The sequence below is a fragment of the Dipteris shenzhenensis genome, chromosome 3, assembly GCF_047967505.1.
Source record: "Dipteris shenzhenensis isolate YYH24624 ecotype China chromosome 3, Dip_SZ_1.0, whole genome shotgun sequence".
In the NCBI taxonomy this organism is placed as follows: Eukaryota; Viridiplantae; Streptophyta; class Polypodiopsida; order Gleicheniales; family Dipteridaceae; genus Dipteris; species Dipteris shenzhenensis.
In genome coordinates, this window is record NC_141598.1 from 21273586 (window position 1) to 21300700 (window position 27115).

Consider the following 27115-nt stretch of genomic DNA (forward strand, 5'->3'; position numbering starts at 1 on the left):
ATTAGTGAATCTCTATGCAAGGTATGGCATTTTGAGTTAATTTTGTCATCCTAAAAATCAAAGAAGGCAATAAGCTATACCATATGCTTCTTGGAAGGACGTGGTTCAAAGCAACCTAGGTCAAATAGGAATAGGGAGCATCAAAAATTACTATACACAATGGAAATAAGAAACTCAAGCTAGAAATGATACCCAAAGTTGTACTATGCAAGCGTTGATTGCAAAAGGCATCAATATGGTGTCAAAATTTGATGACGATGAATAGCAAGAATTCCTTGATTTAAATATGTTCATATGCCAACATTCAATGTTGATGTGGGAAAAATTATTCAAAGGTACAAGCCTTGGATATGTCCACAATGGAAGAAAATGAGTTTAGAAAAAAAATATCTGATTTAGAATCGCAATCTAATATACATTAGGAAAATGGCCACACTCAAGGGAATGAGTATGTAATCATAAAGGCAGAAGTGGCCTATGAGGAACACATGCAAAAGCTCTCACATGCCAAGGAAGATGACATTGAGGAGGTACATTTGGGTATAAAAGAATACCCCAAAATGGTGAAAATCACCATCCATGTGAAACGGCAATTTCGGAATGATTCATGGCACTTCTTTGGGAGTTTTATGATACATTTGCCGATTATTACACATATATGAAGGGTGTTGACCCAAGTGTGTGCATGCACTAAGTTCATCTAAAAAAGGACGTAGTTCTAATAGTTATAACAAAGATCTAGGGTGAATTCAGAATTTGCCAAACAGGTGAAGTAGGAAGTTGATAAATTACTGAAAGTGGAATTCATTTACCCATTGGAGAAGGTGACTTGGTTGTCTCCCACCAGTCACGCATTGTAATAGCTCCAAAGAAAAATGGGAAGTTATGAACCTATGTTGATTGTTGCAAGGAGAAATGTAGCTATTATTATAGGATCTCTTCTCACTGCCTTTTGGTGGTACCTTATTGTTGTGATCGATCTTGAGGTATGCAATTTTTTGGGGTGCTTTCAGTGGGTACAATCAGATACAGATGGCCAAAGAAGATAAAGATGAAATGGATTTTGTGATGGAATGGGATGTTTGCCAATAGTGTAATGAGTTTTGGATTGAAGAATGTGCCTCTAGCATCTTGGACTAGATTAGAGGATAGTTGCTTCATACTTGATGACATTTATGTGAGTATTCCTCGACAATTTCAGTATGTCCAAAAAGAAGAATGATTAGGTTTTGGATCTTCTATTTTGCACCCAAAACTTGCTAGTCTTTCTACTAGCAAATCTCAGTGCTTTGGAAAGCTTCTAGCATATTTCATAGTATTGTGCACAACACCCATTTGTTGTGTGTCAATGCCATTTTCCAATAGGTCTAGTTCACCTTAGATTCACAAATTTTGCAAAGCATCGTGTAACTCTACTCTACTAGGCTCTCCTTGGTTTTTGGATCAATATCTTATTCCACATCCTCACTCTTCGCTCTATTTCTTCATTAAACCAAATGCTAAGCTGTATATAAGAAAAGTAATTCATATAATCTTCTTTTATAGTATAGTTATGATGTTGGACACTTGATAAAATATATGCAAATGTCTATATGGGTCATCATCATCCCTTCCATGATAAACCTATAATATCACCATGACTATAGGAGGCTCTTTATGTTTTATGGTTGTTGGGTGGTTCTTTGTGTTCATTCAGTTGTGCTAGTCTGGTATTCTCCTCTTAGCTAGGACTCTCATTCATAGTGTGGTGGGATTTAGATACTTGACCTTTTCCCTTATCTTGCCTTTCTTATGGGTATGTGTTTTTAAGATCCCTCACAAGGACTTCTATGTCTTCTTGACTTTGTTTTGGCTCTTTAGACTTCTTGGGGGTCTTTTTCACTTGATCTTCTCGAGACACTCCTTATCCCACCAAGCTTGTTCCTTGGACACTTGCTCAGTAGCAAGGCTCGTAGGGTTTTAGCTCAAACACTACACTTCTTATTGTAGCCATTCCTTTGGGTCTTTTCTTCTTTCTTGGGTATTCAATCTTATACCTCTATTGGTGCTATGCCCTATGGTTTTTGGAGGGTTTTTGCTACACTAGTGTAATAGGTGTGCTATCTATACTCCTTCTTGCTCATGCTAGACCATGCCTCTTTAGCCATGCTCCAGGAGCTAAGCATTAACATTGAAGTCATTATATTCTTGCATTACTTGATGACCAATGTCCTCAACTACATTGTTATGTTTTCTCCACTTGTTGGTGCCTAAATGCAAGTACTTCAATGATTTTAGCTATGCCATGCTCCCATTTTGCAATATAGCATGCTTAAGCCATAATTGCACATAGTTCATATTTGTAACAAACCATTTGACCACTCAAATTTTGGAGTCCCACATTCAATTACCAAAGGTGGATGGTCTTTTTCCCCCTTTCTTCTATTGGGCTCTCAAATTCCACGTTTGCTTACCTTTCTTGTTTTATGAAAACATGAGAAGATCAAAGGGGAGGAAAATTATTGGAATATAGTTCAAGGTGAATTCTTCTCTTGAGGTGTGGGTGACCCTTGACACTTTCTTGTGATGGTTAGATAATCAAGTCATTTTTAAGGGTTGCTCCACCCCATTCCTTACTATGAAAAGTTTTGAAGTGCCTACTAAAAAGTTCACACTATGCTAAATTCTTGATCCTACTACATACTTCAGATTCCTATTCTCATGAAGGACTTCCATAAGCACATGTGCTTGAACTATATCTTCTTACTTGTGTGGCACTCTTTCATCTCATTTTTTTGAGCATAGCGTTCAACCAATGTACTGATGTAGTATATCGAGATGGACTATGCTACTTCAAGCATCTAGGCAGTGATTGACCAAAACCAAGATAAGAGCAAGAAAGGATAACAATGAGCTAATATCCTTTTCCATTGTTTGGATTAGCTAGGCAAAAAAGTTACAACATATTCATATTCAACCCAATCAAAGGCATCATCTATCATCTTGGTTAAAAGCAAAATTCGTATACAACCCAATCAAAGGCATCATATATCATCTTGGTTAAAAATGAAATTCCATTGATTCCAAAGACAAAAGATTAAAACCATTATTCATTTATAGCTTGAATCTGAAACTCAAAACCACAACCCAGGAATTCAAGACTAGTTTAGGCTAGTAAGTTTAAGGGAATAATTAGGTGATTAGCCCAAATTCCAATTCCCTCTCTTATGATGAGAGTTTTTGGCCTGCACATGCGTATTGATGCCATATGTGTTTAGGTTGATGTGCTCATTGGGACTCACGGGCTATGTTGACCTACGTGTCCCTAAATTCTAGTATTTGGTCAATTGATCTAGCAAGGGTTGTCAAGTACTCAACCAATGTAGCATTGGATGAGTTCTTATTTAAAAATTAATGATCAACAATAATTTATTGAAACATAATGTAACACTACGATACATCATCAAATATATTTTCCATTGTTATCTCAAAGCTACCCAAACTTTATCTTGGATTATTTTAATGTATATTGATGTGAGATCCTAATCATAGGCATTGAATATCACTTATGATTGTGCATTAATGTCATAGGCATTGAATATCAATTATAGTTGTTCATAGTAAATGGCTTGGCTAATAGAGCACAAAAGACTTACCTGAAGGAATACAAGGATGATTGAATGGTGATTTCTTGAATGATTTTTTTCTTAATCCAAGGTTGACATTTTTGGTTATGGTTTATCAAAGGCATCCAAAGTTTACTTGATGTGAGAATTGTAACTATTATGGCTTCAAAACCTAATTGGTTGGAGAAACATTTAGGTTAAAATGATTGCTTTCCCAATTAGAATTTATATTATTTCTAATAAGACAATTTAGATCTAGGAAACTATTCACTCTCATAAGATGGAGGATCCATGAAGGGTCATTCCCATAGGTGCTAAAGAAATGTAGAGCCATAAGTAAATTAAGAGATTTGGTAAAAGAAGGCTCATCAACTATAATGGTGGCATGATGGTTCGAAGTTGAGAATGATAATCCCATAATTGCATGAGTAAGCTGATGTTATAGTGGGGGAGGACAAGTAAGACATTTACGTGGAAAATTGCTCTATTTGGTGGAACTTTCAAAATGGAGGCATAATGAGATGTGCAAAAAATCATGCATCAAGTCTATGTGTTGTAAATGGCAAATTTAGTTCTATGCTAATCTTTTGCTAGAGGTACATTGCAAATTGTGTCTCAAGGCTTTGTTGTTAAAGCTTCTCGAGTGTGTGTTCGGCATCCAAATTTGCAACCATACCTAGTAAATGTCAAAAAAAGGTGTTTATAAGTAGAACTTAATTGTGATATCAAAACTTTGTAAATGTTAATATCTAACAAAACCAACCTTTGTTGTCGAGTAAATAGGTTGTGGATAACACTCTAGCTCAAAGGACAAATAGATGCTAGAAACCAAGATTTGGACATACATCTTTATGAGAAGGAATTGATTCTAGAAGATGGGAGAAAAATGATTCAAAGGATGTAAAAGAAGTTGACAAACATAGAGCATTTTTTAATTTGATCAAATACATGCCCATCAATGAAAAACTACTATAAAATTATGTTTCATAGCGGTGTCTTCTCTAAGCACTCGAGGGGTGTCTTCTCGAAGCACCCAAGAGCACAACAAAATTGTAGAACATGACATTAAACCATTAATAGACTATATATTTCTTGTATTGAAAACTTCATTATTGAAATTTTGGTTAGTAAGAAGAATTATGGATGAAGGAACCATATTGCAAGGCAAATACGTCATGGATCCTTGTGAAGACCTCATGGATGTTAATGACCCTTGTGAAAACTTCATGGTGTAGGGAAGTGTCATTAGGAGTGTTGACCCATGGCACTTTTTAGCCGTCAAGGGTCAATGGAAGCACAAAAAGTCAATGTATGGCACATGGCATGTGCATAGAAGGACATGTAGCTAGTAATGTGGATGCATGGTGTTACAAGTCCACAATGGGGACGGTAATAAAATTGGAGATGAGAAGGCATCAATGCAACGAGTGCTTCCTTTGGCCCAAAAATGGCATGTACGAGAACTTTTTTTTCTAATTAGACTTTTATTCACTGCCTCCTCCAACCCACTCGCACACACACAACCATCTCCGAGGGGCACATCTGCTTGTGACCTATGTTGAAAGGCAATAGGGGGCATTTAAATGCAGGCAACCAACTAAGATGGCGCAAATGCCCAACCACTTGAGTTGCTGCTGCTCTGCGGGGTGGGCTAAAGGGTTGTTGGTGTTCCTCCTTCTACAAATCTCATGGCCTTGTTTTTGTTTTCTTGGTCGCACTCACCCAACCATGGACACACCCATGGTCCACTCCAAGGGGCACATCTGTATGGGGACCTATGCTATGTGAACGAGGACAACCGCTCTATACAAGGTTCTTGCCTTTTGCAAATGATCATACATGAGGTTCGTGCCTTTTGCAAGCCATCGAATGGTGGAGAAGAGACTCGATTCGCAACACATGCATGGATTGTGGGTAGGCAGACACACATCGTACCGCTGCTCCTTCCTATCGAGGTTAACTGGAAACCAATGAGGTCAGGCTAAGTGGTAGCCGACATGACTTGGGACGTCAGTTAGGAAAGGCATAAAGATTATTGCCCTCACCCCTCCTTCTCTGCCATCTTAACAGCCACCACGTCTTAGCTGCTCTGGCACAGCACCCTGAGCTACCGCTATCACCACGGTTAACTGGAAACCAAAGAGGTTAGGTGAAGTGGTAGCCGACATGACTTGGGTTGTAAGTTAGGAAAGCCGTCAAAATTACTTCACTAGCTTCTTCTGTGTCTTTCTTTTCTTTTCTTCTTCACAGCCAACGCCTGAGCTTCTCCTCGTCATTCGCCATGGCTGCATTGAAGTATTTGGAAAATCAGCGCGCTGCGCAGCCCGAACTCGCCGAGTGGTACTCTTCCCTCGCTGATTTGTACGAGCGCAAACTCTGGCATCAGCTTACCCTCAAATTGGAGCAGTTCGTCGCTTTGACCGTCTTCCAGGTACGGTTTAACAGTTCACGGGCATGCCTCTGTGTATCGTAGGCGATCTCTTCATCCCTGGCAGTGCCTTGCGATCTTGTACGCTTGTTGTGACAAAGGCATTTGACGTGGATCCTGTTGTTTGGCTGCGACACACGAAGCTATGATAGGTTTTGTAGAGCCTGCTTTAGATGCCATCAGCTCCTGTTTCCTTCCCGTCCGACACTCCCCTGTCTTTGTCTCTGTCCTCGTATTTGCTATTTTTTTAAAACTGCGGTGTTCAAAAATTTTCAATCTGCAAGACTGGATATATTCTACTGTTCTGAAGGCCATCCATTGGTGGCTTGGTAATTATTCTGTGATCTTTTGTTTCTGGTAGCCACATCATTTGGAATTCTTAGCACCTTGCTCTAATACGCCGTAGCCCATCATTCTCCTAGAGGATAGAATATGAGGAGACAGATCCACAAGATGCGCAATAGCTGCAACTGCAGGAGGTTGTGGTTTTGGGAGACCGAAAAGGAGGTTAAGGACCAGGGTCTGTGATGCGTATAAGGCATCAGTTTGGGTGAAGTAGATGCTATTAAGATTTAAACTGGCAGAGGTAGGCTTCAATCCGGATAGTTTAGTGGTTATGTCAGGCGCTCCAAGAGTTTGATCTCAATTGAAGGTACATACCTGTAAAAGAGGAGGACAGTTCTTATTTGTTGATTGGAATCAAGCACGCCCTATTAAGGTCTCTGAATTCACAGTGGTTTTTCAGCTGTTCCTCCCTCTTTAATAATGGTGGAATCAGCTCCTGCTTAATACATCTCCATTGCTGCTGCAGATATCATAAGGCTTGCCGAGATCAAAGCTCATTTTCCAGTGTGCTCTTCTGTTATGCAGACCTAATTTGCCTTTGGTGTCACAACGAACTACTGCATTCCATGGGACCAAGTGGCCCACCTTTTAAAGAGCTTGTCGTTTAGCGGGCTGGTTTGCTAGTCACTGGCTGGCTGGCTGGCTGGCCAGGTCACTGTGGTCTATCTGACTCTTTTTTCACAACCAAGTTGGCCTTCGTAGGCATGTTGTGACGTTGCAATTTGAAAGAAGCAGCCCTAATTAGCAGCACTAGAGGCTAGCTTTACACTTGGAAACGAGAACGTGATTGAACATTGAATGGAGAAACAAACTCAAATCATTTCACAAACATGGTACAAATACCATGGACTCCACAAATCAGGGGTTGGATTTGTAACAGGGTATGCGAGGGGCTGCACATACACGACCTTGGAAACAGGTGCCACCAACTATTGTGGTGGACTTAACAAACAACGCAATGCACGTGGGCCTATCGGCTAGATTTAGATGCTCGTCTGGGAGAGACTAAAATGAAATCGTTTAGTCTTCACAAGCAATTGTAGCTTAGCCTTCTCCTTTAGTGCTAGCCTTCGTCATGGCTGAGTCTGCAATTCACCTCTGGAGTGCCGACAAAAACTCAATACGAAGACTTTGTATAAATGGATGCTCAAGTACGTGTGGCGTGAGGCTGCAATCTGTGACCCAAATGTTGCACGCAGTGATGCTGGGCCACTGTCTCCTAGACACTACCTCTGGAGAGAACTCTGGACATTGTCAGGATCCTGGATCTTCTGGCTTGTGTCTTTCTTCCTATTCACCAAGAGAGAAGGGGAGAAAAGGCGCGCCGCCCCTTTGTCAGCCAGGCTATCATACCCTGTGCAAATACTCATTGAATCTGCCACGTCCTCGCTCTAATCGTGAGTGAGCATTACCAAGTGCTTTGTGGCAGGGGGCAGCTTCTCAAGCAGTGGGCAGTCACGTTGTAGTAGTCCCTTGCCATGCAACAATGGCATGTACCATACTTCTTTATCTGATCCAGCCAAGGACAATGGGGAGCCACTGGCCAGAGAAATAAGAAATCTTCCTTGACAGAATTCTGGTTCACAACTGAGACTAGAATTGAGTAAGAAGCTCAGGCAGCATCTGTTACTCCTACCCATGTCTCTCTGACAAGGAGATTCATGAGACCCCAGCCAGAGAACTTAGAAATCTTCCTCAATTGAAGGCTGGTTCAGAGTTGAGACTAGAATGGGGTTGCTGGCAACTGTCGAGGGCTCAAGTCGTAGAACCGTTCCCATGCTCATATTGAAGAAGACTGGTGAGGGCAGATTATGGAGGACTCTGTTTGAGATCACTGACCGACCTGTGAGCCTTCGTACGAGGAGGACAAGGTGTCAGTAGATCAAGGGAGTTGGTGTGGCTAGGTAGAGGGATATGGACTTGTGACAGAATTCATTCAGAGGCTGTTTGCAGCAAGTTAGGGTTGCACACAGCAGCCCTAATCATGGTCATTTCTGTGCAGGATAAGGTCATGTGCATGCTCACCTGACAGGCCAGCCATACCATGGGTCAACGTGACCAGTTCTGGTTAATACTGACCACGTTGGGTCAGGGTACAAACTCAAATGCTCTGCTGAACAGGGAATACTCTGCCTTGGCACTATATACGAGTTGATCAGTAATTATCACTGGCCAAGGTAGAAAAATGAATGCCACGTGGCAGATGCACCACAGTTTGCCCTAATTCAGAGATTTTGAGGGCTCCACTACCACTGATTGCTGCAATTTATGCATAGACAGGATAGAATAGAGCAATATAACACATAGATCTTAAAAGCCCCAATTTCTAATTCATGACATCTTTCCATAACCCCTTGCTTTACTTTGTCATAGGTCTTACCCAAACCAATGTGTCCAGCCATTGGTGAACTATGCATCTCCTTCAAAATCAATCTTGAAAAAAGAATGAGGGACCAAATATACAAGTACATTAAAAGACCATTCTATAAGGCATATTGAGGGTAATCTTTGCATTGTGGGTCTTGGAGAGCCATGAAGATCTCAGCTGATTCTGGGTACCCCAAGTATTCCTCCTGAAGATCATGAATCCAATCCTTGTATATAGTGTAAATGACATAGCATTGACATGACCATAGTCTAGATAATGCATCAATAACATTCTCCTTTCCCCTCTTATATTCAATGTCAAAATGACAGCCTTGAATAAATTCTAACCACCTCTTTTGCTTTGGAGTGAGAGTATTTTGGGATACAAAATATTTCAATGACCTACGATCTGTCCTTACTTTGAAATGACTACCGGTGTCACTGCTTGATTGCATGTACAATAGCAAGCATCTCTTTGTCATGAGTTGGAAATATGTACTCTTTATCACTCAGCCATGGCCCTGCTTGAGGACAGACCCAATGCCCTTCCCACATGCTCAGCCTCAATCAAGAAAGGAAAATTTGGAGCACCTCATCTAGAGCATAAGGGCTAGCCCTGCGCAAAGATCAAGCGCCAGAAATGTTCTGTATCTTGCTCTGCCACGTGTCAGCCTCTGATCAGCCCTAAATGCCAATGTACTCGAAATTGAATGATTTTGAAATGAATGTGTTCAGCATGAAATCAGGAGATCATTAGCCCTCAACAATCTCAGAGAAATTTCCATTTTCAAGCCAAAAATTGCCGGGGAATCAGTGTGCCATCAGACCTCTTTATCTGCTGCGATCTGGACAAATTCTGCTCCAATTTCTGTTTTGATGGCATGTACTGAGTCGCCTCAGCTGGGGGAACAACTGTACAAGGTTTGGTGTTGATTTGATTTCATTTGCCCTCTAATTTACCTGGGAATCTGTTCCAGCAGGTCCGATTTAGGTTTTTCTCTGCGAAAAGACCCTTACTTCGTTCTTATTGAACACTAATACAAGCACACATCTTTCATTGAGAGTTGCACCTCCTAAGATCAGCTGAAAGCTGTACATGCAAGGACAGCAGCATCTAGCAGCCGTGCTAGCCAGCCCCATGGAGTTGTACATCCATGTCCTCTCTTCCAAGTAAGAGAGACCTTCCCTCTACCCCATTTCTATGTTTCTTACTAGTTCTTGCTATTCTCAGCTTGCCTAGTCCCTAAACTAGTAGCAGATAGCAGAATTAGTAGAACCTCTGCTTCATTCTACTATAGCATTTTGCATCTCGTTGTGCAACAGTTGTTGGGTGATAGCTTTTCCTTGCAAGGATGGACAGCATGCCTCATTTTAGAGAAATAATCAATGGTACAAAGAACTATCAAGGCAAGCTGCCCCTTAATAATGCCAAGAAAATTGAGGATAGGGAGACAAAAGATGGCAATGTCCATCATTAAAGGCATACTTTTAATAATCACATAATAAGTGCAAGACTTCATCACAGGTTGACAGACAATTTTGAAATGAGCAGCACAAGGCAGGTGTTGCAATTAGGAGTCACTTTTTGAAGAGATGAGAGTGAGATGCAACCCTCCAATCATCTCACCTAGATCTGAGAGCTTTGTGATTGATGAAAGGATAGAAGCCATAAACCTCATTCCCATCATTTTAAACTCGTTGTCACCCACCTTCAGAAATTTCATTTTGTGGTTTCAACATGATAGTTAATTTGTCATGCCTAGTATGCAAGAGATGATTAGGATGCTCTATCAGGAAGAGCAGATGATGCAGAACATGGAGGAGAATAATGGTAATGAGCAAGCCTTTGCTGCCTGTGGCTGTGGGAAAGGCAAAGGGAAATTTCAGAGAAATGCAGATGCTTCAAATGTAGATAGAGGTGGAGAAGGTGGTAGCAATGCCAACAGTAATGCTCAGGGTTCCAGCAATAGATCCAAATAGACATACAAGAAGGTTAAATGCCATTATTGTTGTAAGATGCGTCACTATGAGAATGATGCTGGATGTGACCTAGACTCCCTCCTCTAGGGTAAGCTTGGCTTAAGCTCTGCGGTTGGATGGTGCTAGGCATCTCATCCACTTTGTCTTTTATCGGTAAGCTTGGCTTAAGCTCTGTGGTTGGATGGTGCTAGGCATCTCATCCACTTTGTCTTTTATCATAGTCTTGTGACCTACTTAAGATATTAGGTCATGGTAAGGTTTAATACCTTGGCTATCATTCTTTAAATCGTGACACTTGGCTTGCTGAGTGCATGCCACCGAGCTCTACCCAAATTAACACATCAATTTAATTAATTTGTCTGGCATGCAGATTATTTGTTTGGAGCCATCGCCTGCTTGCTGATTCTGTTTTTGCTGCTTGGGTTTGAATACTCCATTTGTACCTCTTTTGCAGAGCAAGTGTTTCAAGTGTTACATTTTAGTACAACTATGGTACACCTTTTTGCATGCGATTTCAGACGAGACCATCTTTTTCCTCCGGGTCTAATTTGTGTTACTTTGCAGGCAGGGGATGCCCTTATCCAACTCTATCACAATTTTATCTCAGAGTTTGAGACCAAAATAAATCTTTTGAAGCTTGCCCACTTTGCAGACATAGTCTCTCGCCAGTATACTGAAAATGAAGTTGCCGTCAGTTATTTAGAGGAAGTGATTGAAAAGCTTAGGGCAACGAAGCAGAGACGTATTGAGGAACCAGTTTTGTACTTGAAGATGCGGATAGCCGCTTTAAAGCTAGAGCGAGGGGAGCAAAAGGAGTGCAAGAAACTGCTGGATGAAGGGAAAATTACTCTGGACAGTATGACAGATGTAGACCCTTCTGTGCATGCTACTTTTCATTGGGTTTCATCTCAATATTTCAAGTCGCGGCAGGAGTTTGCAGAATTTTACAAAAGTGCCCTTATGTATTTGGCATATACATCTGTGGAGACACTATCTGAACCTTTTAAACTGGTGAGCTCTGCTTTTCGACCCTTTTAGAGGTTGTCTGGCGTGAAAAAACATAAAAGTGTGCACAGTTGCATAAGTCCGTGCTGCTCAAGCTGCTTCATTTTCCTCCGTCTCTTTTATGGCAGTTATTTTGGGATAAAACTTTGTGGGTGCAGCTTGATGTCTATAATTGTGTCTATGGCATGCTTAACATGCCCTCAGTTAATATTGTGGTGGGATGCAGGATTTGGCATTTGATCTGTCACTTGCAGCTTTGTTGGGAGACAATATCTACAATTTTGGAGAGCTACTGGCCCATCCAATTGTAAGCATTTCCAGGGCCCCATCTCCTTTGACTTCGATCTCATGTAAATTGCTATAGGACCATAGAAAGCGCCATTGGACTTGCGATGAGACTGCAATATATAGCTTTCATCTTGATTCATTGTATGTTTACACTGATATGGACTTCATTTAGAAAGATTGTCTTCATTTTTTCTATGGTTAACATTTTATAACTATTATTGAGTCTGAATGTTGTTAGTGAGATGCCTGGGTTTTAGAAGATATTTACAGCTAAGTTTAAGGTAAAAACACATCAAAAGGTTGTTGAGTGAGAGAAGACTCAAGTGTGCGGGTGTGAAGTGATGAGCCACACCACAAACTCATTAGTTTTATTAGGATTAGGTTTTACCGTATGACTGTCTTAAGACAATCATAGATGTCTTATCTTTAATAAAGGGGTGGCAATGTGCCTTTACCCCAACAACCTCCCACCTAAAGGCCAATGTGCCTAAAGGGGAGAAAAGAATAAAAAATTACAGCAATATACAGTTACTGTATACAAGACCATAAAATAAGAATGGTCTCATCCTAATCCCATGATGTGGCGGCAATGTGCAAACCGCTCTGTAGGCAAGCTCTTAGTGAGCAAATCTGCAGGATTATCATCAGTATGCACCTTCACAAGCTCAAGTCGCTTGTCTTCCAGTACCTCCCTGATGAAATGATATTTCACATCTATGTGCTTGGTCTTCTGATGAAAGACCGGATTCTTTGCCAACATGATAGCACTCTGACTATCACAATGCAAAACTGGCATATCTCCTGTAATGCCCAAGTCTCCCACCAGCCGAGTAAGCCATATTGCTTCCTTGCAAGCCTCAGTGGCTGCAACATATTCAGCTTCAGTAGTTGACAGTGCAATGCATTTCTGCAACCGAGACACCCATGATATAGCACCTCCTGCAAAAGTGAAAATATAACCGGTAGTAGACTTCCGGTTATCTGCATTCCCTGCATAGTCTGAATCTGTAAAACCATGCACCAATGCATCCTGCCTACCATAGCATATGCACAAGTCTTTGGTACCCTTGAGATACCTCAAGACACCTTTCACTGCTTCCCAGTGCCGCTTGCCTGGATTTGCCATATACCTGCTGATGACTCCCACCGCAAAAGCAATATCCGGACGAGTGGCAACCATGGCATACATCAAAGAACCAACTGCAGATGCATACGGAACCTTGGCCATTTCAGCCTTATCATCATCTGATCTGGGGCTGTCCTTACTGCTGAGTTTTAAATGTGGAGGCAACGGGGTACTAATAGACTTCCCCCCCTCCATTTTAAAGCGCTGCAGTACTTTGTCAATGTACTCCTTCTGTGACAGAAACAAAAGTCCCTTGGACCTGTCACGAGTAATCCGCATGCCAAGAATATGATTTGCATCACCCAAGTCTTTCATGTCAAAAGACTTATGCAGTTGTTTCTTCAAAGCACTAATCTCATGCTGAGATTTACTGGCAATAAGCATGTCATCCACATATACAATGAGTAGCATCAAACTGCCATCCTTTGCCCGTTTGGTGTACAAGCAATGATCGGTCTCACACCTATGATACCCTTGGGACTGCATGAAGGCATCAAACTTCTTGTACCATTCTCTTGGCGCCTGCTTGAGTCCATACAAGCTCTTCTTGAGCTTACACACAAGCTGCTCTTTCCCTTTAACAACATATCCCTCTGGCTGACTCATATAGATCTCATCATGGAGATCTCCGTGAAGAAAAGCTGTCTTCACATCCATCTGACATAAATCCATGTCGTCATGAGCAACAAGAGCTAACACTGCTCTCAAAGTAGTCATCTTGACTACAGGGGAAAAGATCTCATCAAAGTCAATGCCCTTCTCCTGCTTAAATCCCTTGGCAACCAATCTGGCCTTATACCTCGGTAAAGCGTTTGAATCCACTTTGACTTTGTAAACCCACTTGCATGGCAAAACCTTTCTGCCTGCAGGTAGCTGCACCAAGTCCCATGTATCATTTTGAAGTAGGGAGTCCATTTCTGACTGCATGGCTTTCTCCCACTTCTTTTTCTCTGTTCTTCCCATAGCTTCCTTGAAGCTGGAAGGCTCACCACAATCTGTCAGCATGATAAAATCAGCCACATTATTGGCTCCTGGAACAAACCTGGCAGGAGGCCGTTGTACACGGGTGCTCCTACTAACAAAATGTTCCGGATTAGGCTGCTGTCCAGCCTGTTCGTCATGCATGACGGGTGGCTGTACCACCATATCTGGCTGTTCTACAGCCCCATCTGCTGGCATATCCAGTGGTGCATCAATGGCAAAATTATCTGGCTGATTTTCAGCCTGTATACCCTCTTGAACAGGGTTATCTGCAGCAGCCTGCTGCTGCATATAAATGGGCATTCTTTGCTGTCCAACATCATCATAAATAACCCTCCTGTATTCCACAGGTTGTACGGGTTCCTTGTGTACACTATCCTCTTTAAAGATGACATCATTGCTGCGTATAATCTTCCGTTTAACGGGATCCCATAACCTGTACCCCATTTCACCTTCGTCACCATAACCCATAAAGATGCATCTGATAGACTTTGGCTCCAGTTTGGTGCGCAGTTCTTTGCGTACATGAGCAAAGCACTCGCAGCCAAATACACGTAAGTGCTTATATGAAGGTGGCTTGCCAGACCACACCTCCTCTGGCACTTTCAACTCCAAAGCCTTGTTTGGCGACCTGTTAATAATGTGAACTGCTGTTTGCACGGCTTCTGCCCAAAAGCCATGGGGTAATGCAGCATAAGACAACATACATCGAACCTTCTCCTGAATAGTTCGATTCATCCGCTCACTTGCACCATTTTGAGATGCATTATGAGGGGCTGTGAGTTCCTGTTTGATGCCCTTAGCTTCGCAAAACTGCACAAAGGCATGTGACACATACTCACCCCCATTATCGGATCTGAGGCATTTCAGCCTGCGATCTGTCCGATTCTCAACCTGAGCGACAAACTTCTTGAAAGCATCTAAGGCATCGCCCTTATGCTTCAAGAAATAGACCCACACTTTGCGTGTGGCATCATTAACGAAAGTAATAAAATATTTTGCACCCCCTAGTGATAACTGTGGCATCTCACACAAATCAGTGTGCACTAGATCAAGTGGTGCTCTATTCTGGGGAGTTCTCCTCTTATGAGGAGTCACAAAATGCTTGCCAAATATACAATGATCACAAGTAGGCAAATCTGAAAAAGAAAGAGACGGCAGATAACCCAAACGTGACAGTTCTTGCATTCCTTTAACAGACATGTGTCCCAACCGGCTATGCCACAATGAAACCTTTGGCAGCTGGGTTTGAAGGGCCTGAAGGGGGAAGAGTAAGAGGGAGGAGAGTGTGAGAGAGAGAGAAGACACAAATGTGCGGGTGTGAAGTGATGAGCCACACCACAAACTCATTAGTTTTATTAGGATTAGGTTTTATCCTATGACTGTCTTAAGACAGTCATAGATGTCTTAACTTTAATAAAGGGGTGGCAATGTGCCTTTACCCCAACAACCTCCCACCTAAAGGCCAATGTGCCTAAAGGGGAGAAAAGAATAAAAATTACAGCAATATACAGTTATTGTATACAGGACCATAAAATAAGAATGGTCTCATCCTAATTCATGATGTGGCGGCAATGTGCAAACCGCTCAGTAGGCAAGCTCTTAGTGAGCAAATCTGCAGGATTATCATCAGTATGCACCTTCACAAGCTCAAGTCGCTTGTCTTCCAGTACCTCCCTGATGAAATGATATTTCACATCTATGTGCTTGGTCTTCTAACGAAAGACCGGATTCTTTGCCAACATGATAGCACTCTGACTATCACAATGCAAAACTGGCATATCTCTTGCAATGCCCAAGTCTCCCACCAGCCGAGTAAGCCATATTGCTTCCTTGCAAGCCTCAGTGGCTGCAACATATTCAGCTTCAGTAGTTGACAGTGCAATGCATTTCTGCAACCGAGACACCCATGATATAGCACCTCCTGCAAGTGTGAAAATATAACCGGTAGTAGACTTCCGGTTATCTGCATTCCCTGCATAGTCTGAATCTGTAAAACCATGCACCAATGCATCCTGCCTACCATAGCATATGCACAAGTCTTTGGTACCCTTGAGATACCTCAAGACACCTTTCAGTGCTTCCCAGTGCCGCTTGCCTGGATTTGCCATATACCTGCTGATGACTCCCACCGCAAAAGCAATATCCGGACGAGTGGCAACCATGGCATACATCAAAGATCCAACTGCAGATGCATACGGAACCTTGGCCATTTCAGCCTTAATATCATCTGATCTGGGGCTGTCCTTACTGCTGAGTTTTAAATGTGGAGGCAACGGGGTACTAATAGACTTCCCCCCCTCCATTTTAAAGCGCTGCAGTACTTTGTCAATGTACTCTTTCTGTGACAGAAACAAAAGTCCCTTGGACCTGTCACGAGTAATCCGCATGCCAAGAATATGATTTGCATCACCCAAGTCTTTCATGTCAAAAGACTTATGCAGTTGTTTCTTCAAAGCACTAATCTCATGCTGAGATTTACTGGCAATAAGCATGTCATCCACATATAGAATGAGTAGCATCAAACTGCCATCCTTTGCCCGTTTGGTGTACAAGCAATGATCGGTCTCACACCTATGATACCCTTGGGCCTGCATGAAGGCATCAAACTTCTTGTACCATTCTCTTGGCGCCTGCTTGAGTCCATACAAGCTCCTCTTGAGCTTACACACAAGCTGCTCTTTCCCTTTAACAGCATATCCCTCTGGCTGACTCATATAGATCTCATCATGGAGATCTCCGTGAAGAAAAGCTGTCTTCACATCCATCTGACATAAATCCATGTCGTCATGAGCAACAAGAGCTAACACTGCTCTCAAAGTAGTCATCTTGACTACAGGGGAAAAGATCTCATCAAAGTCAATGCCCTTCTCCTGCTTAAATCCCTTGGCAACCAATCTGGCCTTATACCTCGGTAAAGCATTTGAATCCACTTTGACTTTGTAAACCCACTTGCATGGCAAAACCTTTCTGCTTGCAGGTAGCTGCACCAAGTCCCATGTATCATTTTGAAGTAGGGAGTCCATTTCTGACTGCATGGCTTTCTCCCACTTCTTTTTCTCTGTTCTTCCCATAGCTTCCTTGAAGCTGGAAGGCTCACCACAATCTGTCAGCATGATAAAATCAGCCACATTATTGGCTCCTGGAACAAACCTGGCAGGAGGCCGTTGTACACGGGTGCTCCTCCTAACAAAATGTTCCGGATTAGGCTGCTGTCCAGCCTGTTCTTCATGCATGAGGGGTGGCTGTACCACCATATCTGGCTGTTCTACAGCCCCATCGGCTGGCATATCCAGTGGTGCATCATTGGCAAAATTATCTGGCTGATTTTCAGCCTGTATACCCTCTTGAACAGGGTTATATGCAGCAGCCTGCTGCTGCATATAAATGGGCATTCTTTGCTGTCCAACATCATCATAAATAACCCTCCTGTATTCCACAGGTTGCACGGGTTCGTTGTGTACACTATCCTCTTTAAAGATGACATCATTGCTGCGTATAATTTTCCGTTTAACGGGATCCCATAACCTGTACCCCATTTCACCTTCGTCACCATAACCCATAAAGATGCATCTGATAGACTTTGGATCCAATTTTGTGCGCAGTTCTTTGCGTACATGAGCAAAGCACTCGCAGCCAAATACACGTAAGTGCTTGTATGAAGGTGGCTTGCCAGACCACACCTCCTCTGGCACTTTCAACTCCAAAGCCTTGTTTGGCGACCTGTTAATAATGTGAACTGCTGTTTGCATGGCTTCTGCCCAAAAGCCATGGGGTAATGCAGCATAAGACAACATACATCGAACCTTCTCCTGAATAGTTCGATTCATCCGCTCACTTGCACCATTTTGAGATGCATTATGAGGGGCTGTGAGTTCCTGTTTGATGCCCTTATCTTGGCAAAACTGCACAAAAGCATGTGACACATACTCACCCCCATTATCGGATCTGAGGCATTTCAGCCTACGACCTGTCCGATTCTCAACCTGAGCGACAAACTTCTTGAAAGCATCTAAGGCTTCGCCCTTATGCTTCAAGAAATAGACCCACACTTTGCGTGTGGCATCATCAACGAAAGTAATAAAATATTTTGCACCCCCTAGTGATAACTGTGGCATCTCACACAAATCAGTGTGCACTAGATCAAGTGGTGCTCTATTCTGGGGAGTTCTCCTCTTATGAGGAGTCACAGAATGCTTGCCAAATATACAATGATCACAAGTAGGCAAATCTGAAAAAGAAAGAGACGGCAGATAACCCAAACGTGACAGTTCTTGCATTCCTTTAACAGACATGTGTCCCAACCGGCTATGCCACAATGAAACCTTTGGCAGCTCGGTTATGGCAACAACATGAATACCCACACTGGAAACATCAAGAGGGTACAAGGTATCACTCTTAAAACCCTCAGCCACTATAGCCTGGCCATCAGTAATCACCCATTTGGAATCCCCAAATGTGGTGTGGTAACCACTGTCATCCAATAAGCCAGTGCTAATCAGATTTTTCTTGATTTGCGGCACATGGCGGACACCAGCAAGCATGAATATGCGTCCATCAGGAAATACTATCTGTATACTGCCAATCCCTGCAATCTGACATGCATAGTTGTTCCCAAGATGAACAACTCCATAAGTACCTGTGTAGGAGGTAAACCACTCCCTATGAGGAGTAACATGAAAAGAAGCACCTGAGTCCAAGAGCCAGGTGTGCATGTCATGGCCATCAATAACCAAAGCATGTGCTATTACAGCAGAAGAGCGTAAAACATCATGTATGTCACTGTCACTGTCCTCTGCTGCAACATTCACTGCATCCAAGTCATCTGCCTTGGCCTTGCCTTTGCCTTTGTTTCCATTGCCTGCATCCTTTGTTTCAGCCTTCTTGGCTTTCTGATCCCGTATGAACTTGAAGCACTTAGACTTCACATGTCCCTTCTTGCCACAATAAAAGCATTCAATATCCTTTTTGCCACGAGACTGACTGCGGGATTTGGACTTACTAGCAGATCTCCCCTTCTGCTGAGTCCTGCCTCTATCCTGTACCTGCAAAGCAGTTGAAGACTTGCTGCTCGCATTATTCTTCCTGCTCATCTCCTCCATAAGGAGAGAGCTCTCTACATCAGCATAAATAAGAGTGACATTCGAATTTGACAGGGTGGTCTTGAAAGTGTCCCAACTCTCAGGGAGGGTACACAGCAAGAATGTAGCCTTGAACTCCTCATCAAGATTCAATCCCTGTGCAATCAGCTGTGTAAAGATGGCATTGAACTCACTCAAGTGTGAGGTCATAGCTGTACCTTCCTTCATGCGAAGATCAACCAGCTTCTTCAACCAATAAACCTTACTGGCTGAGCTCTTTTGGGCATACAATTCTTCTAGCCTTTGCCATAGACCATAAGAGGTCTTTTCAGCCTGAACATTGAACACAAGAGTGTCAGAAATAGTGAGCATGATAGTTGCCCTTGCGGACAAATCAAGCTCTTCCCAGTCATCAGCTGCCATGTCAGATGGCTTGACACCCTTCACCCTTATGGGCTTAGAAATCTTCTTTAATAGAAGTACATTCAAGCACTGTTCTGCCCATAATGCATAATTGTGTGCTCCTTCCAGTTTCTTTATGTTCAGAATTGAAGAATCACTTCCCCCTGATGCCATATCAGATAAGGAAAGTATCTGACTCACTGGAAGTAAAAAGGACTGAATAAAAATTCTGATTTCTCAGAAAAAAAAAAACTGCTCTATCAAGAGCCAGGAGCACTCACAATAGTGCTGTTTTTTACTGTCAAGAAAATCTGCAACAAAACAGTAAATGTCCCTGCAAATACTGTACCTTCTGACACACTGTACTGTGCTCAAAGAGGCATAAACAGTAATTTCAGAATGCTGCAGCTGCTCCACAAGTGCTTTAACAGTGCATAATCAGCTGACAAAGCACAAACACTGCTGTAAACACTGCTGTACTGACTGTACTGATCACTGTCCCACCTCAGATGAGGTATTGCACTGAGTTAATATGCATAAACCACTTGGCAAACACCAAAAAAAAAAAAAGACAGTTCAGCCTGTCACAAAACCTGCAACAGAAAATGGGATAAATCCCAAGCAATCACCCTTCTACAAAGGGGATAAAATGCATCTGAAGATCTCTGTCGGTAACCCAAGTGCTATCAAACAAAATCTGGGCAAAAGCCCCTTGATCTGACACCTGAACCAAGTGAAGAACACCTCAACACTGAGGTAGCATGCAATATGAAAGTCTCTCTGACAAAATCATCCAACAGTGTAATGCATATACTGCCCTGTGTAGAAATGACATACACAGATCCCAACGTACAAACACTCAATGAGGAACCTTTTGAGCACTGTCAACGATGGACAGTTAGGGACCGAGTAAACTCGATGCGCCCTGGCCAAGCGTGGCTCAACTGAGGTTCTCTGAGTGTTGCACAAGAAATGTGACCTGCAAGAAAATGTCACCTCGACACTGCGGAAATCGAGGCAAATGTGTGCTCTCTGGCACCACACTACCTCAAGGCATACAAAGCATCAACTGCCAGGCAAAAGCCCTATGATCTACTCACCCGGAAACTGAGATTCAAGCCCAGTAAAAGCATAAAAGTCCTCTGCAAAATCAAGGCATTTCCTTCACGAAAAACAGATAACTGTGCAATCAACCACACACTGTGGTTCTCTTCTCCTCAAGCACGAGGTAAATGAAAGTACTTGCTGTACTTTCAAGAAAACACAGTTCTGTGAACTGAAAGATGATCCTGAATCAAGAGCAGAGAGCTCTTTCTCCTTCTTTTCTTCCCACAAAAAAAAACTGCCTGCTGTACTTGATGTACCTTCGCAGTGTACGGAATCCCAGAAGAGGGAAAGAAGAAAAAAAAAATTTCGGAAGTTCTTCCCTTGATGCATCTCCTTGCAGGTACGGCGGCTTCGTCCGTACTGCACGGACGCCCGTCGTACGGACTGCCGTACGGTCGTGTACCTGTAGCCTGTGCGACGCCCGAGAGCTTAACAGCTAGCAGCTGCTGGCGTGACGCGGCGCCGCCCTGCTGCAGCTAACAGCTGCTATACAGCCCGCGCCCAGCTCTATGCCCGCGCCTGCGCCAGTGCCCGTGCCCTGCTCGATGCCTGCGCCCGCTCGCTGATCCGTGCTCGCGCCCGCGCCCGCGATGCAATGCCGTCGCTGCTCGATGCCCGTCCGTACGGATGTACGGACGACGTACGTCCGTACGGCGCTGTCTGACTTGCTGGCCAGGTAGAGGTTGAGCGGGGTGGGAATCCCCAAATGTGGTGTGGTAACCACTGTCATCCAATAAGCCAGTGCTACTCAGATTTTTCTTGATTTGCGGCACATGACGGACACCATCAAGCATAAATATGCGTCCATTAGGGAATACTATCTGTATACTGCCAATCCCTGCAATCTGACATGCATAGTTGTTCCCAAGATGAACAACTCCATAAGTACCTGTGTAGGAAGTAAACCACTCCCTATGAGGAGTAACATGAAAAGAAGCACGTGAGTCCAAGAGCCAGGTGTGCATGTCATGGCCATCAATAACCAAAGCATGTGCTATTACAGCAGAAGAGCATAAAACATCATGTATGTCACTGTCACTGTCCTCTGCTGCAACATTCACTGCATCCAAGTCATCTGCCTTGGCCTTGCCTTTGCCTTTGCTTCCATTGCCTGAATCCTTTGTTTCAGCCTTCTTGGCTTTCTGATCCCGTATGAACTTGAAGCACTTAGACTTTACATGTCCCTTCTTGCCACAATAAAAGCATTCAATATCCTTTTTGCCACGGGACTGACTGCGGGATTTGGACTTACTAGCAGATCTCCCCTTCTACTGAGTCCTGCCTCTATCCTGTACCTGCAAGGTATTTGAAGACTTGCTGCTCGCATTATTCTTCCTGCTCATCTCCTCCATAAGGAGAGAGCTCTCTACATCAGCATAAATAAGAGTGACATTCGAATTTGACAGGGTGGTCTTGAAAGTGTCCCAACTCTCAGGGAGGGTACACAGCAAGAAAGTAGCCTTGAACTCCTCATCAAGGTTCAATCCCTGTGCAATCAGCTGTGTAAAGATGGCATTGAACTCACTCAAGTGTGAGGTCATAGCTGTACCTTCCTTCATGCGAAGATCAACCAGCTTCTTCAACCAATAAACCTTACTGGCTGAGCTCTTTTGGGCATACAATTCTTCTAGCCTTTGCCATAGACCATAAGAGGTCTTTTCAGCCTGAACATTGAACACAAGAGTGTCAGAAATAGTGAGCATGATAGCTGCCCTTGCGGACAAATCAAGCTCTTCCCAGTCATCAGTTGCCATGTCAGATGGCTTGACACCCTTCACCCTTATGGGCTTAGAAATCTTCTTTAACAGAAGTACATTCAAGCACTGTACTGCCCATAATGCATAATTGTGTGCTCCTTCCAGTTTCTTTATGTTCAGAATTGAAGAATCACTTCCCCCTGATGCCATATCAGATAAGGAAAGTACCTGTAGTCCAGCAAGACTGAATAAAATTCTGATTTCTCAGAAAAAACCTGCTCTATAAAGAGTCAGGAGCACTCACAATAGTGCTGTTTTTTACTGTCAGGAAAATCTGCAGCAAAACAGTAAATGTCCCTGCAAATACTGTACCTTCTGACACACTGTACCGTGCTCAAATAGGCATAAACAGTAATTTCAGAATGCTGCAGCTGCTCCACAAGTGCTTTAACAGTGCATCATTGGCTGACAAAACACAAAACACTGCTGTAAACACTGCTGTACTGGCTGTAGTGATCACTTCTCCCACCTCAGATGAGGTATTGCACTGAGTTGATATGCATAAACCACTTGGCAAACACCCAAAAAAAAAATGACACTTCAGCCTGTCACAAAACCTGCAACAGAAAATGGGATAAATCCCAAGCAATCACCCTTCTGCCAAGGGGATAAAATGCATCTGAAGATCTTTGTCGGTAACCCAAGTGCTATCAAACAAAATCTGGGCAAAAGCCCCTTGATCTGACACCTGAACCAAGTGAAGAACACCTCAACACTGAGGTAGCTTATACTATGGTCTACACCCACTGTTGGGCGCTGATGACGTCAGTGGGGATGTCATAGTAGCTAGTCCCTGCTATGCCTGATGGAGTTTATGGTTTTCAACTTTATGAGTGACTATCATGAGATTCAAACTGCACTATGTTGTGTTTTTAGAGGATGAGTTTGGGAATGTTCTTGGATTCATCTAGGTATATGGGTCCATTTACATAGAATTCACAAGGCTTTTTCTTGTGCTTCATTTATTTAGCATCTTACTCAGGCTGGCTTGCAAGCTTGTGGTAATATTGTGATACCTATACCATTAGCAAGCTTCCCTTGAATTTGCTGTGAATGCATTCTAGTAAAATCATAAAATGAGGGTGAATCAGGAGTTGGTATAATGGTCTTCTTTCCGTTTTCTTGGTCCATTCAACAGCTTCCTGCTTCAAACTTTTCCTGTGCTTCTTTGCAAATAAATACTTGAAGCGAATTCCACTCTATGCAGTTAAAGCAGCCATTTCTTTCCTTGTGCTGATATGATTCATATTTTAGGCGTGCTTTGATACTGATAATGATTATACTTGGCAGGTGAAGAGCCTTCTGGGGTCTAGTGTTGAATGGCTCTATCACATCTTACAAGCTTTTAACACAGGCGATCTAGCTAAATATCAGGAGCTGTGTTGGAGATACAAAACCGACCTTGCTGCTCAGCCGGCTCTTGTGGATAATGAAAAAAAATTGCTGGAAAAAGTGAACATACTCTGCTTGATGGAGATCATTTTCAGGTAATCTACAAAGTTTGGCTAGGTTTACATAGATTTTGTTTCCTGTTGGTAGTAGGTCAGGTGGATAGCTGGGCAATGAACTGGTGTCGGCCCCTCCTTCTTTTTTTGTTTTGTTCTTCCAATGTTAGAATGCATCTCTCAAGAGCATTTCATCAGCTTTGCTATTTCCTCCTTATTGACAAGTAATGGGCAATGATGGTGTTTTGGCACTTGATGGACTTCAAATGTCTGAGTAGTGATTTGCTTCACAGTGGCGTGAAGGAATGTGTTGCTGGAAGGTTTGTGGCTGGATCTAATGTAATGAAGGCATCGAGTTTGTGAATTAAGATGGGGCTTTCATTGCTTATTAGTGATGGCTTAAAAAGTATCATTGTACTTTCTCCCACCCAGTTTCTCTGCCAGCCTTACAATATTGCTTATGTATGCATATTCTCAAATCCTATGCCTATGACTAAGATCACACATTTATGAGTTTGTCTTTCAAGATTCCTTTTAAGCGTGATACCTTTAAGTGGTGAAGTTTTTGCCAATGTTTTTTGGATCATGATCTGAACTTTCAATAGTTTGTCCGTGCTCAGCTTTCTTTGACGTGAGCTGAAGCAGAGGCAGTCCTGACTCTAGCTTAGTGAAGACTAGTTTAGCAGGAGCTTAGGCTAGGCAATCTTTAGAGCTAGAGTAGAAATACCCAAAGGAAACCAACGAGTGCAAAACTCGGCAAACTGTTAATTAAATGTACTGGGAAAAGAATGTTCATGGGCTAGACTCACAACAGTAGCATGATGGGCTGCACGTGGACAGAAAGGAAACTCCTTGTTTTATCTTGAGCATGAGACATAGCAGTATTAAATGCGTATTCATTTATAAATTGTATATACAATAAGAAGGAAGCAATTCATGTGCTTCCTTCTTATTTTGTCACTAGTCCAATCATTCTGATGGCACTCTATCAGCCTTTTATCACTGGCTGTAGAGTTAGGACTATGTATATGGGATTATGCCATTACAATGGTTGACACAGGGCAGCTTGCTATTAAACACACTACTGTATATGGGACCAATCCCAATGTGCCACATGGCATTCCCAACAAAGCTAAAGGATACTAGCTATAGCAAATTAAATAACTAGCCTTTGTTACAGTTATGCCCACCCATGATAAAATTTGTCCTCATCACAGAAATAGGTGGAACATATAATCAAATATCATCAATGCTGCTATAGTACTTTCCTGGAGAAGCCAGCATCAGGAAAAGATAAGATTGGTTCATCTCCAAGCAGAAATGAAGATGCATTGGCCTCCCTAATCACTGCATCAGCTGAGCAAGTAGGGTATTGCTCCACAATAATTGATGGCTGCCAAGAAAATTCATTGTTAGGAATACCCTTCCACTTGATGTAGAACTCCACATATGTCTTGTTTCTGAGTACATTGTCCTTGAACCCCATAATTCTTTCTGGAATGTACTGAATATGCCTTCCTCATCCATGGGAGGCAATTCCTCAAGGACCAGTATTATATGTCCCACAGACTTCTGAAAAGGGAATAATGAAAGACATTGTGGATTCTCGAAGAGGAGGGGAGTTCCAACTGATAGCCTACATCTCAAATTTTCCTCGACACTTTATAAGGACCATAGTACCTGTGGGCAAGTTTAGTATTAGTATTCCGTTTTAATGAAGCATAAGAACATTTGTAAGCCTGAGGAATACATAATCTCCCTCCTCTGATCTGCATACACGTTGATGCGGGCTTGAGCTTTTGCCATGTTGTCTTTGCATTGCTGTAATAGAGCATTCATGTTATCACTAACTTGTTCTTTAGTCAATGCTTTACTAACAATTGTAGAGGGAACAAGTACTTTTCAACCACGCATAGCTTCAAATGGACTCAAGTCAAATAGATGTATGCTCTGTACTTATTATAACAGAATTCAGCTAAGTATGTTTGAGTGTCAAAACAGAATTGTCCGAGGTCTCCTCAACCATCTATTCAATCTCTCAGTCTGGTCATTTGTCTGAGGGTGGTCAGCGGTGCTAGAGTGAGTAGTGCACCCATAGCTTCCAACAATTGTTGCAAAAAATGTCCCTTAAAATTGGCTTGACGATCGCTAACATTCTTTGTGGCGGTCCATGCAATTTGAAGATATGTTCGTGTATTGTGATGCAATCATTGCAGATGAATATTGGTTTTGAGCAGCTTTTGTAAGCCTATCAACAACAACATATATGCTATTCCTGCTTTTAGCAGTAACAGCCAACCCGGTAATTGAATTCATAGATATACGAGTCCATTTCCCTTCTGGAATAGATTCAGTTCTCTGTTTTGCCAACAAGGCTTTAAACTCTGCACACAGGTGCAAACATCCTTCTGTAGTCCCTTCCAGTAAAAACTTTGTTTGACCCTGTCGTAGGTCTTGAATAGCCCTATCAAAGGTGAAGAATGCAACTCCTGCAGTACCAACAACTTGAAACCTGAGTTTTCAGCAAGATAAATTCTGTCTTGGTACCATATCAGTTCATTGATGGTTAAGACAGTCAAGTCCTGAAATAGTGTGGCAGCTTGAGTATTCAACAAATACTCCTCTTGAATTCTATGATCTAAATCTCTGATATAGATGATAAGGTAGAAGCACACATTCTGGGAGCCCACATTCTGGAAATTGAATCAGCCACTATATTCTCCTTTCCCACTCTATATTCAAATGTCAAAATCATAGTTTTCCACAATGGCTAGCCACCTTTTCTGTTTAGGAGGTAAAGAGGAAGTATTGACATGTCTATGATCTGTTTTGACTATGACCCCCATTATCCATAAATGTAGTGATGCACACTTCTTGATTGCATGTAGGATAGCTAACATTTCTTGGTCATATATATGGTAACTCAGCTCTTCATTATCTAGCTTGTGACTTTCATAAGCTATCACACCATGCTCTTGTTTTAACACAGCTCCTATCCCTCTACCACTTGCATCAGCTTCTATGGTAAAAACCTGAGCACACAAGAAATAGGAGCTGATGTCAAGGCATCCTTTAAGTCTTGGGAACTCTTTTCTGCAGATTCGATCCAGAAAAGACCTCTTTTTAAAGCTGCTCAGTAAGAGGTGCTGTGAGCATAATGCTCGATAAATCTCTTGTAGAAAGAGGTAAGCCCAAGAA

At 42.5% G+C, this 27115-nt stretch overlaps 1 protein-coding gene across 1 annotated transcript in view; it reads left to right on the forward strand.

Annotated features, from left to right (window-relative positions):
• Nucleotides 1-5802: 5802 nt before the first annotated feature.
• The window catches only part of LOC147903507 (26S proteasome non-ATPase regulatory subunit 13 homolog A-like), a 45626-nt gene continuing 24313 nt past the window's right edge, over nt 5803-27115 (forward strand). The window contains exons 1-4 of the mRNA XM_087399508.1: nt 5803-6036; nt 11290-11736; nt 11957-12037; nt 23763-23959. Coding sequence (XP_087255634.1) covers nt 5887-6036; nt 11290-11736; nt 11957-12037; nt 23763-23959 — 875 coding nt within the window. The 5' untranslated portion in view covers nt 5803-5886. The remainder of the gene's footprint in view (nt 6037-11289; nt 11737-11956; nt 12038-23762; nt 23960-27115) is intronic.